The 15,840-nt window shown below is 38.7% G+C and overlaps 1 protein-coding gene across 2 annotated transcripts in view; it reads left to right on the plus strand.

The window, feature by feature from the left end:
* The window catches only part of scube3 (signal peptide, CUB domain, EGF-like 3), a 272,493-nt gene that overhangs the window by 233,531 nt on the left and 23,122 nt on the right, over positions 1-15,840 (plus strand). For both annotated transcript variants that reach the window (XM_056448768.1, XM_056448769.1), the window contains 4 exons: positions 5,403-5,519; positions 9,838-9,960; positions 10,567-10,683; positions 10,793-10,888. In XM_056448768.1, coding sequence (XP_056304743.1) covers positions 5,403-5,519; positions 9,838-9,960; positions 10,567-10,683; positions 10,793-10,888 — 453 coding nt within the window. The remainder of the gene's footprint in view (positions 1-5,402; positions 5,520-9,837; positions 9,961-10,566; positions 10,684-10,792; positions 10,889-15,840) is intronic.

Here is a 15,840-nt window from a genome sequence, read left to right on the forward strand (position 1 = left end):
TAGAGATAAGTTATATTGATTACATATTATATATATTATTTACATAACGCTTTCAGCTTATTATAACAGCTTGTCACCAAGTGATAAGCACAGCTATTTGGCAAAATTGATGCTAAAGTGAGCGGCGTTCGTCTGACTGGTCCATTTTACCTGATATGAAATGAGAACTGCAGAGTCCAGCATTTTTAATTAGGTCCTCACTCCATTCAGCTCCTTTTTAGCCAAATACATCTGCGGTTGGCATTAAAAGCAGTGTGGTGTACGGTAAAAGTAAAGTTTTCTATTTTTTTTTTTTTTTTTCGATTTTGGCATCCTACCGCACAACACAACATGTTTGCTATTGCAACCAGTCTTTTTTTGCAACCGGGAACCCGTGTAACGTAGGTTGGTAATTCCTCTATACAACTCTGCTGACACAAGTACCAATATTGCACATTTGACACTTTTTTACAATCACTCCATAGCTCTCTAAAAAGATTTTCCAAGAAACTCTAAGAAACATTTGTGCATTTATGAAGTGAGCTTCACACATGTGAGTGGGCTTGACAAACCACCTGTAGAAGCACACTTCTCTCTATTAAAAAACAAATACTTCTCCCTTTATCACTTGATTCCCTGTCCACAAACAGTTCCTTTTGTATAATCAGCACATGTTGTGTGTATTGCCTCTTCTTGTTAAATGCCTCCTCAATTGTGAGTCGCTGTGGATAAAAGCATCTGCTAAATGACTAAATATTAATGTGAAATTTGCAGGTAGTGGTGGGCAACCTTTACGAGGTTTCTCTGTCCATGCAGCACTCTTACACCATACCTCTTTGCATCCCTGCGCTGTCTGGCCATTGAGTTTTGCTGCCTGTGGAGTGTCTAAAGTCCTTCAGTATTATTCTCCAGCTGAGCTTTTGAGTGATATCAGCAGACCGCAGTCACATCCAAACCCAGAACTGATCTTCACCACAGGCGAGAAGCGCTGCATGTGATTTGTTAGACTGAACAAGAGTTTTCTGGGCCATGTATTGATTTTGTCTCCATTCATGAGCTCCGACTGCTTCTTGAAGGAGATTTCAGGACAATCTCGCAACATGCTAAACGCTTGAGTTAACCACCTTGTCTTGTTACGTACTCCCTCATATGAGTGTAAAGCGCCTTGGGTGTATGGCCGTATATAATAAATGTGCTATATAAATACACATTACATTTATACACAAGCTTCAACTTCTTATCTGTGTGTTTGGTGAGTTGCATTCATTTTAGATCCACAACTCAGGTGAATGTAAAATAAAAAAGCCGCCAAAAACAATTTTTTACTTAATTTTTAAAAAGAAGATACACATATATATATATATATAAATCGTAATTTTGTACTTGCCTACTACAGTAATGAGAATCAGCGATATCGTTCACTGCAAATAAAACTAAAAATAATATTAATTCAATTCAAAAGTAATTCAATCTGAGTTTAACTGAAAATATCAATATTAGATGCTGAAAAACTTAAATCAAAAAAACTAAATAGAAATAAAATGAAATTCTAAGATTAAATAAAATAAAGAAAAAATACAATTATAAATATTGTTGGATAATAAACTGAAGTTAAAATAGGATCCAAATCCCTCCCATTTTGATGCCCACCACAACGTGACATAGACTTGCGGTTTCCCCGCCCACCAAATTGATTGACAGATGCATATAAACATGTCTCCATAGTAAGGTGTAATAATAATATCACACAAGACACGACATGCGCAGAACAACTGAGGTTAAAAGATCTGTTCAGCTCTCTGTGATCATCTGCACCTTTTGAATGAGTTTTACAAGTTTAAAACCTTTTTAAAACAGTGCATGTTTGTAATAAAGACAGTAAAATCGTTGTTATTCATCACCACAGCCGCATAGTGTCAGTACAATTAGAAAAGAAGATGCTTCTGTTCTGGTTTGTGGACTTGCATCAGGTTTATTTTGTACAATAACATAACAGATGTCCAGTGTTACATGTAACGGCGTTACGTAATTTATTTACAAAATAAAAGTAACAGTAATTCGTTACAGTTACTGAGAAAAAATGTGTAATTAAATTACAGTTACATATGAAAATGTTGAAGATTACAAATAGGGTTACATCTTAAAATTTGCTTTAAAAATCTGGAATATGTTAAATAATATTACTCTGTTGCTTTGTCTGTTTTTGATATGCATGATGCCTTCTGCTAAGGCCATTTATATGCTTGTGATTGGTTTTCTGGTTTGAATTTGCGTGAGGTTAATATTAAATTAAACAAATTAATAAATGACTATATGAATTATATGATTGTTAGACTGTTGTAGATTTTTGTGTTGTCAACATGCTTGTGTTTATATAGGCCTGTTGTTGTGTCTGTTGTTTGTATATTTATAACCACCTCTGAGGAATTTGGGAGTTGCGAGTCACTGGCATTGTTATTTTAGGGGTTACGGGCTCAAAAGTTTGGGAACCCTGCCCTAGAGTGTGATCTGCTGTTAAAAACTAGCCTAGAGCCCTGTGTGCTGTTTAAAACTAGTCTAGAGTGCCGTCTGCTGTATCTGCCTGTATCTGCAGTTAAAACTAGCCTAGGGTACTTTGTGTTGTTAAAAACTAGGATAGAGTGCCATCTGTTGATAAAAAAACTAGCCTGCATCTGCTGTTAAAAACTAGCCTAGAGTGCCGTCTTCGGTTAAAGCTAGCCTTGAGTCTCATTTTTTGTTAAAAGCTAGCCTAGTGTCTTGTCTGTTATTTAAAAACTATCCTAGAATGCCATCTGTCGTTAAGAACTACATATGCTGTTAAAACTAACCTAAAGTGCTATATGTTGGTTAAAACTACCCTAGAGTTTTGTCTACTGGTAAAGCTAGCCTAGAGCACCGTCTGCTGTTATAAACTAGTCCAGAGCACTATCTTCTGCTAAATGTAGCCTAGAGTGCCATCTGTTGTTAAGAACTAGCCTAGAGCGCCGTCTGCTGTTAAAACTAGCCTAGAGCGCTGTCTGCTGTTTAAAATTAGCCTAGACTGCCATCGCTGTCTGCTGTTAAAACTAGCCTAGAGCGCTGTCTGCTGTTTAAAACTAGCCTAGACTGCCGTCTGCTGTTAAAACTAGCCTAGAGTGCTGTCTGCTGTTAAAACTAGCCTAGAGCGCTGTCAGCTGTTAAAACAAGCCTAGAGCGCTGTCTGCTATTTAAAACTAGCCTAGAGTGCTGTCGGCTGTGAAAACTAGCCTAGAGCGCTGTCTGGTATTTAAAACTAGCCCAGAGTGCCGTCTGCTGTTAAAATCTAGCCTAGTGTGCTGTCTGCTGTTAAAAACTAGCCTAGAGCGCCGTCTGCTGTTAAAAACTAGCCTAGAGCGCCATCCTCTGTTAAAACTAGCCTTGAGCACCATCTTCTGTTAAAACTAGCCTTGAGCACCATCTTCTGTTAAAACTAGCCTTGAGCGCTGTCTGCTGTTAACACTAGCCTAGAGTGCCGTCTGTTGTTAAAACTAGCCAAGAGCGCTGTCTGCTGTTAAAACTAGCCTAGAGCACTGTCTGCTGTTAACACTAGCCTAGAGAGCCTTCTGTTCTTAAAACTAGCCTAAAGCGTTGTCTGCTGTTAAAACTAGCCAAGATCGCTGTCTGCTGTTAAAACTAGTCTAGTGTCTCTGTTGTTAAAACTAGCCTAGACTGCTGTTTGCTGTTAAACCTAGCCTAGAGCGCCGTCTGCTCTTAAAACTAGTCTAGAGCGTCATCTGCGGTTAAAACTAGCCTAGAGCGCGGTCTGTTGTTAAAACTAGTCTAGAGCGCTGTCTGCTGTTAAAATTAGCCTAGAGTGCCATCTGCTATTAAAACTAGCCTAGAGCGCTGTCTGCTGTTCAAACTAGCCTAGAGTGCCATCTGCTATTAAAACTAGCCTAGAGCGCCGTCTGCTGTTAAAACTAACCTAGAGCGCCATCTTCTGTTAAAAACTAGCCTAGAGCGCCGTCTGCTGTTAAAAACTAGCCTAGAGTGCCGTCTGCTGTTAAAAACTAGCCAAGAGTGCTGTCTGCTGTTAAAACTAGCCTAGAGCGCTATCTGGTATTTAAAACTAGCCTAGAGTGCCGTCTGCTGTTAAAAACTAGCCTAGAGTGCCGTCTGCTGTTAAAAACTAGCCTAGAGCGCCATCCTCTGTTAAAACTAGCCTTGAGCGCCATCCTCTGTTAAAACTAGCCTTGAGCGCCATCTTCTGTTAAAACTAGCCCTGAGCGCCGTCTGCTGTTACACTAGCCTAGAGTGCCGTCTGTTGTTAAAACTAGCCAAGAGCGCTGTCTGCTGTTAAAACTAGCCTAGAGCGCTGTCTGCTGTTAAAACTAGCCTAGAAGTGCTGTCTGCTGTTAAAACTAGCCTAGAGTGCTGTCTGCTATTTAAAACTAGCCTAGAGCGCCGTCTGCTGTTCAAACTAGCCTAGAGTGCCATCTGCTATTAAAACTAGCCTAGAGCGCTGTCTGCTGTTAAAACTAACCTAGAGCGCCATCTTCTGTTAAAAACTAGCCTAGAGCGCCGTCTGCTGTTAAAAACTAGCCTAGAGTGCCGTCTGCTGTTAAAAACTAGCCAAGAGGGCTGTCTGCTGTTAAAAACTAGCCTAGAGCGCCGTCTGCTGTTAAAAACTAGCCTAGAGCGCTGTCTGCTATTAAAACTAGCCTAGAGCGCTGTCTGCTATTTAAAACTAGCCTAGAGTGCTGTCTGCTGTTAAAACTAGCCTAGAGCGCTATCTGGTATTTAAAACTAGCCTAGAGTGCCGTCTGCTGTTAAAAACTAGCCTAGAGTGCCGTCTGCTGTTAAAAACTAGCCTAGAGCGCCATCCTCTGTTAAAACTAGCCTTGAGCGCCATCCTCTGTTAAAACTAGCCTTGAGCGCCATCTTCTGTTAAAACTAGCCCTGAGCGCCGTCTGCTGTTACACTAGCCTAGAGTGCCGTCTGTTGTTAAAACTAGCCAAGAGCACCATCTGCTGTTAAAACTAGCCTAGAGCGCTGTCTGCTGTTAAAACTAGCCAAGAGCGCTGTCTGCTGTTAAAACTAGCCTAGAGCGCTGTCTGCTGTTAAAACTAGCCTAGAAGTGCTGTCTGCTATTTAAAACTAGCCTAGAGCGCCGTCTGCTGTTCAAACTAGCCTAGAGTGCCATCTGCTATTAAAACTAGCCTAGAGCGCTGTCTGCTGTTAAAACTAACCTAGAGCGCCATCTTCTGTTAAAAACTAGCCTAGAGTGCTGTCTGCTGTTAAATTCAGCTCAGAATCTATTCTAGAGAGAACAGCAGGGCATTTTTGAAATGTAAAAATCGCTGAAAACGGTTTCTTGACGGATTTTTGGCCACAGCTCTGATCCGTTCCTCAGAGCACAGCTTTGATTGTTGTGAATAAAGTGCTTGTGTTTTGTGTTTCTGCAGATATAGACGAGTGTTCGTTTGACCGGGCCTGTGACCACACGTGCATAAATTCACCCGGGAGTTTCCAGTGCTACTGTCATAAAGGCTACGTCCTCTACGGCGTGGCTCACTGCGGAGGTAAGCAAAGCTGGTTTCCTCCACTTCAAGTGTGTCTCTCAACCAAAAGTGGCTGCATCAGTGCATTTGTTTCAGGCTTGGCTGAGCAGATGAAGACTCATTTAGTGATGTATGCGTCTCTCGCCATTGTAAGGAGAAACAGGAATAATGAATGTTTCTCTCCTTCCCTGTTAGCGCTTCGATAACATCCAGATTAATGCAGCTCTTTTGTTTCTAGAGAATGGTCATCAGTTTCCCATTGAGCCTTTATCTGCTGGGAAATGATGCTAAATCTGCAAAAGCCTCGAGGACACGATTGATTGTTTGAGAGTTTACAGTCACAGAAGTGTAGGATTGTTGAAGCAGATCCAAGCTGGAGTTAAAAACAGCTGCTTTGAGGACATTACAGGATGCCCAGCAGGAGGACTGACTGACTGACTTGCTGTAATAAAGGACTTTATTTTTTTTTTCGTTTGTATGTGGCAATCTAACATCGGTTTTCTGTCGCCGCGTTCCTCCTGCTCGCTCTTCAGATTAATGAAGGCTCTGGTATCCAGACAGGGAAAGGAAATGTGAAAGTCAAAGGCTTTAGACTGGAGGCCATGATAAAGGAAAGGGGAAACCAGACGAGTGTGGCCAGCTCTTTGTTCCTTACAGAAGCGCACAAAAATTTTACGCACACACTTTTACAAAGACACTTTGTACTGGTTGTAATCTACTAGATTAAACTATATTGGTTTCAGTTTGTACACTGTAAAACAAATCTTGATGGCTTTAATATTTTAGTAGAGTCAAATGAACTTTTCAAGTCATCTCAACTTACATCAATCCAACTGATTCATTTAAATATTTGGGTAAACTTTGCATAATTTAAAGGGCACCTATGGTAAAAAATCTACTTTTCAAGCTGTTTGGACAGACATATGTGCATGTATGGTGTATAGACCGTCATATTGGGGTGATATAAGCACGCCCAGTGCTTTTTTTTTTCAATTTAACAACATAAAAAACGGTGGACCAATTGGAGCTGTTTTCAAATTGACCGCTACTTGATGTAGTAGAGCGGTCCCCCCGCCCACCAATATTGGTTGACAGGCGGGTCATCATATCCTCAGTTTGTTGATTCACGTCCGCCATTTTCAGCGTGAGTCGAAGCGATATCACTAAAGGAACACCCTAGCTCTATTTTTAGATACAAGGCTCATTGGGCTCAACACAAGATCAATATTCTCCACATTCTCGCTCTAATCGGAATTATTGGTTGTATCTTTAGGTAGGTTTGCAAACATGTGTATTTCTCATTGAGTCTACCTTATACTTCAGCCGTTTGCATTTCTCGCGATCCCAGAAGCTCCCTGTGATCTTAACTAGCATGCGTTTTAGAATTTTAAACATAGGTTTCTATTAGGGAACACTCAAGTCGACGGCTGGGTGCCGCGGATGTTTAGAATTCAAAAATGCGTGGCGCGACGATTCGAGACACTTCATGTTTCTGCCGCGCCACAGAGAGTGTCTGGTGTGCCGTGTTGCGGCTTCGAGCGGCGCATCCGGTGCCTCAGTCAAAGTTAATTCAGTGTGCGTGGTTATTAGTTTCTGTGTACAAGCTCGGCACTTGAAAATAGCACACAGTTGGCTGTAAAACTGTACAAAGACACAAATGATTTTGTACTCTGCTTGGTCTGTGTCAGAGTCGTACATGTACAACTGAATGCTGATCCTCTCTCTCCTTCTCCGTCTGCCTGTCAGACTGTTGCAAACGCAGAGCGGGTGAGCTCATGGCCCCGCCCCTTGTTACGTTGGGCGGGAAGCCGAAACTAGTCTAGATGTGAAGCAACACACCCATAAATCAGCGAACTGTGGACACGCCCCCAACATGACGCTTTTTAACACATTATAATAAAACAATCTGAATTGTGTTTTAAACTGAACCTAAACGGACACACTCAGAAGAACCAGAATATTATTATTAAATCATAAAAAAGAGGTAAACTATGTTCCCTTTAAAAGATGTGGTTGAAATGTGGATTTGTTGTCGAGACTTTTTGTCGTTACATTTTTTTACTTTATAAAACACATAAAATTAAATACTGTAGGTAAGCATTAGGCTTTTTAATGACAGAATTCTGACTCTTTTTTTTTTCTCACAAATGAATTTATATCACAATTTTTTTCTCTCTAAATCATAGGTTTACATTGGATAATTCTGACGTTTTTCTTGGAATTTATGCATTAAATTCTGACATTTTTCTTGGAATCCTGATTTTTGTGTTCGCAACTTTTTTTTCCTCAGAATTCTGAGGTTTTCTTGAAATTTTGGCCCAATCCCAATTCTACCCCTTGGCCCTTCCCCTTACCCTTACCCCTACCCCTCGTTTTGCGCGCTCCTGTGAAGGTGTAGGGGTGTCCAAATTCTCTTTAGCTTGAAGGCGTAGGGCCAAGGGGAAGCGGTAGATACCCCTTTGAACTGAGATTTTTCAGGACCACACTCGAAACTAAGGGGTAGGAAAATTTCCCAGAATACACCAGCCACAACGGCAGTATTGCTGAACCCGGAAGTAAGGAGATCCACAAATTAGTATTTTTTGTCATTATTACAAATTTTTACAACAAACAAACACGTTTTAATACAGTCATAACCGCGTTTGTGTTTTACCGTCATGCTTTTAAAAATAACAACGCTAAAATAAAAAAACGCTAAATTTCGCTATCTATAATCCATAATCATAACTCCTGTACAGCAGTCCCACAACATTCTGACACTCGATGACACTCGAATTCCCTGTCAGAGAACTTTAGTGGCTGGGAATGAGATTTTTACAGTGTCTGCTATAATGTTAATGTTGTTTTCATGTGTTTGCATAGATGAATATGGCCAGGGTGTAAATGCACAATATAGTTATGAGCTTATTACCACATTAGATCATTATAAATACCAAAAAAGAAAGCAACTGGAATAACTACAGCAGTCGCGATCGTCTGATCTCATATGAAGCAAGAGTTCGCGATGACGTGTGCAGGTGCTGTAGTGCTGTCCCAATTCTTAGGGGTTAATTTTAAAGCCCTTTCCCTTCACGCTCGGTTTTAAGGGCCATGGGGAAGGGCTAGGGGTACAAAAATAGAATTGGGATTAGACCTTTGATTTCATATTTTGCAATTTTTACTTTTTTCTAATTTATTTTTTTGGAAATTTAGAGTTTTTTCTTTGAAATCATTTTTCAAACTAGGAGTCTCGCAGTGTTTACATTTTTCTTTACATGTTTACAAAATGGATGCCTTGTAAATTCTTACTTTTTTCTTTGAATAATTTTTTTCTCTTTGATAATTCTGGCTTTTCTTGGAAATCTGCTTTTACTTCTCACCATGTTTACTTTTGTTTACTTTGTCTCACAATGTTTACTTTTTTCTTGGAATTCAAAATGTATGACATTTTTTTTTTTCTTTTCTTTTTTTTTGAATTTTGACTCTTTTTTTTTTTTTTTTTTTTTTTTTTTTTTGAGTTCTGATTTTATATCTCACAATGTTTACATATTTTTTTTTATTGATATTTCAAATATATGCCTTGGATATTCTGCCTTTTTTTTCGAGTGCTGATTTTATACATCTTTTTTATTCTTGTTTTTGGAATTATGTTTTCTTGGAATTTTATATTTACATCTTAAATTCTCACTTTTTTCACTGAATGTTTTTATTAATTTTTTCTTGGAACTCACATTGTTGACATTTTTTCTTGGAATTCAAATGCATTGGAATTCTGACATTTTTATTCTTAGAATTTGACTTTTTTCCCTACAACTGATTTTTTTCATATCTTGCAATGTTTATTTTTTGCAATTCTAAATTTACACCTTGGAAATTTAGAATTTTTTTTCTTGAAATTCTGATTTTAGATTTCACAATATTTATATCTTTATTGAAAATCCAAATGCTTGATTGGATATTCTGACCTTTGTCTCGAAATTTTACGTTTTTTTTTTTCTTGGAATTCTAAATTTACGCCTATTTCTTGGAATTTATACTAAATTCTGGAAAAAAACTTATACTTGGAAATTCTTTTTTTGAGTGTTGAGTTTACATTTTGCTGTTCTTACTATTTGCTCTGAAATTCTCAGTTTGCCTCTGACAATTTACACTGTTTCCCTTCTGGTTTTGTTCCAGGGTTAGAAGTAATTACCTAAAAGCACTCATGCCAGCGTTTCCATCTTTTAGTCCACATCGTTTAGAGTGCTTCGTCACACTGAAGGACGAACCCACTGTCCTGCATTTGGGACATTGACAGACCGCTCTGTGCATACAGCACACGCCTCTAAATGCCCGTATTTGTTCTGTTTTTTATTTCTAGATATCGACGAGTGCAGCATTAATCAGGGTGGCTGTAAATCGGGCTGTGTCAACACTCTGGGCAGTTATGAATGTACCTGTCCTCCTGGATACAAACTGCACTGGAACAAGAAGGACTGTGTGGGTATGTGGACAGCAGCGCCACCTACAGCACTTTCACACACATACATTACATTATTGCTCCTCCTGTCAAATAATTGAGCTATTTTTTGAATATTTCCCATTTTAATAATTCAATAATAATTTAATAGTTTTAATAACGCATTTATTTTGATGACAGTAATACTATTTTTCTAGTTATTTTGCAAGAGACTAGTATTGAGGTTGAAGTGGAATTTAAAGGCGTGACTAATTTAATTAGGAAAGTTAGGATAATGAGGCAAGTCATTGTATAAGAGTGGTTTGTTCTGTAGACAATCGGAAAAAAATGCCTAAGGGGGCTAATAATATTGACCTTAAAATGGCTTAAAAAAAAAACTGCTTTCCTTCTAGCCGAAATAAAACAAATAAGACTTTCTCCAGAAGAAAAAATATTATAGGAAATACTGTGAAAATGTCACACTTCACACATCATTTGGGAAATAAAAATAATAATAATGCAAATTTCACAGGAGGCCTAATAACTTTGCCTTCAACTGTACATTATATTTGTCAGAATCAGAAGCTGGTGCTGTGGTTCAAAAATAAATTGTTATGCATATTTTAACATAATACCATCTTATTTCTGCAGAGCTCATAAAATGTGCCTCCAATCTGGTGGCCCCCAAAGCCACCCTGGCCTGCAGTAAAACGGGGAAGAAAGAGAGCTGTTCCCTCACATGTGCATCCAAAGCACATTATCTGTCAGGTATTAGCAATATACTTAAGCCTGGGTTTCAATCATAACTACAGTAGAAGCACATTTAGCAGCCTTGATCATTCATCTCTAATGCACATGTTGACTGCGTGTTTCCCAGAATCAGACAGCAGTTATTCTGTCAGCTGTGGAATATCAATCCTGCGAGGAAAATCTCAGAGTCGAGTGAACACAAGCAGCATCCAGAGCTGCATAGGTGAGATCTCACACACACACACACACACACACACACACACACACACACACACACACACACACACACACACACACACACACACACACACACACTGACTGACTGACTGCTTCAAGAGCACACAAGACTTTACGTCTTGTCATATATTTTCAAATATGTTGTAAAATACATCTGTATATATTTATTATTATTATTTTTACTATTATTATAATTATTTTTAAATAATAATTTTGATCTTTCTATTCAAAAAATACAAAAAAACAAATAAATAAAATCTCATCAGAGTAATAAATTATATTTTAACATAAATGATTAAAAGAGAATCTTGTATAAACACTCACCGGCCACTTTAATAGGTACACCTGTCCAACTGCTCGTTAACTCAAATTTCTAATCAGCCAATCACATGGCAGCATCTCCATGCATTTAGGCACGTAGACATGGTCAAGACGAACTGCTGCAGTTCAGAATGGAGAAGAAAGGTGATTTAAGTGACTTTGAACGTGGCATGGTTGTTGGTGACAGACGGGCGGGTTTGAGTATTTCATAAACTGCTGATCTACTGGGATTTTCACGCACAACCATCTCTAAGGTTTACAGACGATGGTGAGTGGCAGTTCTGTGGGTGCAAATGCCTTGTTAATGCCAGAGGTCAAAGGAGAATGGCCAGACTGGATCCAGCTGAAAGAAAGGCAACTCAAATAACCACTAGTTACAACCGAGGTCTGTAAAAGAGCATCTCTGAACACACAACATGTCCAACCTTGAAGCAGATGGGCTACAGCAGCAGAAGACCACACCAGATGCCACTCCTGTCAGCTAAGAACAGGAAACTGAGGCTACAATTCACACAGGCTCACCAAAATTGGAGATTGGAGAAACGTTGCCTGGTCTGATGAGTCTCGATTTCTGTTGCCACATTCAGATGGTAGGGTCACAACTTGGCGTCAACAACATGAAAGCATGGATCCATCCTGCCTTGTATCAATGGTTCAGGCTGGTGGTGGTGGTGTAATGGTGGGGGGGATATTTTTTGGCACACTTTGGGCCCATTAGTACCAATTGAGCATCGTGTCAACACCACAGCCTACCTGAGTATTGTTGCTGACCATGTCCATCCCTTTATGACCACAGTGCATCTTCTGATGGCTACTTCCAGCAGGATAACACACCATGTCATAAAGCGTAAATCATCTCAGACTGGTTTGTTGAACATGACAATGAGTTCACTGTACTCAAATGGCCTCCACAGTCACCAGAGCTCAATCCAATGGCACCTTCGGCATGTTGTTAAACGGGAAATTGGCATCATAGATGTGCAGCCAACAAATCTGCAGCAACTGTGTGATGCTATCATGTCAATATGGAGCAAAATCTGGAGGAATATTTCCAGTACCTTGTTGAATCTATGCCATGAAGGATCAGAGTAGTTAAAAAATGGGGTCCAACCTAGTACTAGTGAGGTGTACCTAATAACGTGGCCGGTGAATATGTGTATGTATGTATGTAGGTATATATAAATATATTGTAAACTATCTTCAATTCGATAGATTTTTCACACTAATTTAATGCCACTTTGCCTCAATAAGTTAATCTCCATCTATGAATGTTTAGATATTTATGCTGCCAACAAAGAAAGAAAATACTGAGGAAGCAAATCATTATTTATATATATATATATATATTTGCAGTGTAATCCATTCAAATTGAGGAAAAAAGACTCTTGCTCAAACAATATATAAAAAGTGTAGTAGTTACACAATTATACCACCAAATAATAACAGCTTAAAACAAGAAGCGATTGTTTGCCAGTTTTCCCTTTAAATTGAGTTTATTTGGCAGATATATTTCCTTGTTTTACCCCAAAATCTTCCATTTTTTTTCAGACAAATCTACTGTCACTTTGCTTTGACAGGTTAATGCATCTCTATGAATGTTCTGATATTTATACTGCAAACAAAGACAAAAATACTCAGCAAATCATTTTTATATATATTTGCAACATAATCCCTTTAAGTCAAGAAAAACAGAGCATTTTCAGAGACATTAAGGCTCTATTTTGCACCCTATTTGTTTGAAAGCGGACCTGGAAAGCGATTAGACGTTTAGTTTTTTTCTTCAGAACAGCTGCAGTCGTTGATTCCCAGAAACGTAATGACAGAAAAGTCCAATTACACGATCACTCGATGCGCTTGGCAAATTATAAACTTGTTTAGCATGCCTGATGTTTGTTTTGATGTCAGACTCTCTTCACATTAGGATGCCTGTCACGCCGCTGCGTAATCTCCAAACGCTGTTCCTCATAAGTGTTCAGACGGAGCATAAAGCTAACACGAGATGCTTTATTTCAGTCTGGCATCTTCACATGCATTTTTTATTCAGTGTTTGACATAATCTCAACTGAAAAATGAAGAGAGGGGGCGGGGCATAGAGTAGCCCATCCCCTTTATAAAAACAGCCAATAGCGTTTTGTTTTATCAAATATGAAAAGCAAATGAGATGCGTGGAGTGGCGGGGCTTGTCAAATATTAGAGAGCATTTCATTGGTCAGAAGATTTGATGAGAAACTGGAGTATGAGGTAACGTCAAAGAAAATCGATGTAGGTGGAAGCTGCAAACTGCAAACTTATGATGTTTATATCAGTTTTGTATTTTCTAAATGTGAATTTTGTTGCTGTTATAGAGCGCACTAGATACCTTTAAAACTAACAGACTGAAAACTAACCAATAAAAAACTTTAAAGAGACTTTTAAAGCACAAATGGTATCAAAACTAGCCATATTAATTTTGTTAGCTCACGTTGCTAGTTTTGTGGTGAACAATTCATCTGTGCATGTCAATAAGAAAAAAATTGTTTACTTCTAATCTTTAAATGAAATCTGAAAATGCACTTCCTGTTTGTTTTCTGTTAAATTCTCAGATTAGGTCTGACTGAGGTATTGGGCGTGGCTAACATACTTAGCCACGCCCCTCCAGTTGTCAGTTTTGGCAACAAACAGAAATGGTGTGGAGGAGGAGTCTGTTAGGTTGTAATAACTCTCCCCAAACCCTTTCCCCCATCTTTCTGAATGAAATGCCCACTATACTACATCCAATCAGCTCGCAGTAGAACAAGCCCACGGCCACTATTTTTTCCTATAATATTCTGTTTCTCTAGGACAGGGGTCACCAATCTCGGTCCTGGAGGGCCGGTGTCCCTGCAGGGTTTAGCTCCAACTTGCCTCAACACACCTGCCTGGGTGTTTCAAGTATATCTAGTAAGACCTTGATTAGCTTGTTCAGGTGTGTTTGATTAGAGTTGGAGCTAAAATCTGCAGGACACCGGCCCTCTAGGAACAAGTGATCCCTGCTCTAGGAACAGCATCACAATAAGAAAAGAAAAAAATAATACATTCAGGCTTTCATTTTTTTGTTCGTCACCAAAATTGAGTTATTGACATATTTTTAAAAAATGACAACTTATTTACATTATGGGATGTTTTTTTATAAGTTGTTTACATTTAAGGACTTTTTATTTAAAAAACAAATGTTACACACGTACTGTTTTATATGGAATGCAAAAACTTTGAAGCTCAATATCTCGAAATCATTCAGAACGCAGATAGAACCGTATAATTCCAAGGTGACGAGGTGTAAGTTAGCTAGTAGTTGTCAGCAAGGTTAATATAGTTAAGAAAAACTAACAAAACAAAAGCTAGAATTGAAAAACATTTTCGTTAACTGAAATAAAAATAAAAACGAGAGTTATTTAATAAACTAGAACTAACTGAAACTGTTTTGTGTACAAACAAAACTAACTGAAACTGAAATTATAGCAAAAATGTTTGTTTTCGTCTTTGTGCATGTATTTAATACATACTCTAAACCTTTTAAACGTAAATCTATTTACTTCTCGCTGCCAGTTTTATGCCAGGTATTTGACTCGTACGGCACTTCAGAGTCTGAAATCTTAATGCCATTGGCCAGATCAAGCCAGTTCTCCTACAGTTATCCTCGCTGATGCTCCCGCAACAAAAGCAATGGCTGGACATGACAACAGCACGGTGACAGCATTAAATATGACCCAAGAAGATACTTAAAAGTATTGATTTAACACATTTGTGCCCAATAAGGGGTTTTCTTTCTGTATTAGTGATCTCGATCACGAATTAATCGTTCTTTTTAACAGGATCTATTAAGTGAACTGATTCACCATATTGAACTATTTGAAACTTTTCTCGTCTCCAGTAACATTAAGCACTTATCCACAAACAACTTATTAACATGCCTGATACCCCTTCTGACTCGAAATCAGTTAATAGGACAGTACACTGAGCTCAGATTTCAGAAGCTGTGAACCGATAATACTGCGCTTGCGTGATTCAGCAGATGATGAACCGAACACAAGCAGTACATGTCAGCCTGCCCAGACTGAATTAAACTTGAACAACTTGAAAAACCGAGAGCTTAAATGAAAGGATCTGGCAAAACCTAAGTTTATTTCAGAACAGAAAGTCGTAATGGAGTTTAATTAAGCGAATCATGCTTCAGTTCTGTTGCAAAACGTAACTGTTGGAAGCTTTTCAAATCATGGTGAGGATTTAACTGAAGATTATGACTACATATTTTTGATATGTTGAGTTCAAACTTGGGAAAATTGTCACAAAAGATCCGGTTCGTGTTAAAGATCCGAACTTCCCATCACTGCTTTGTATCTACCCTCAGAAGTAGCCTTGCACACACATTTTACTTAAGGCTGCTGTCTTGTCAGCTGTTGTATTTGAATTTGAGGACGGGTGGAAAAGTGCAGACAATGTTTTATGTTTAAAGAGATGCCATTTAAGGCAAAGTTAAAAGAGAAATATAATTTAGGTACATACCTGAATGGCTTACGCCAATCGATGGGCGGAGTCTGGGGTATAAAGAAGGACGCCAGACTCCAGCTCAGGGTCAGTTTACCTGGCTAGCGAGCGTGC

Source organism: Danio aesculapii, chromosome 23, assembly GCF_903798145.1.
Source record: "Danio aesculapii chromosome 23, fDanAes4.1, whole genome shotgun sequence".
NCBI lineage: Eukaryota > Metazoa > Chordata > Actinopteri > Cypriniformes > Danionidae > Danio > Danio aesculapii.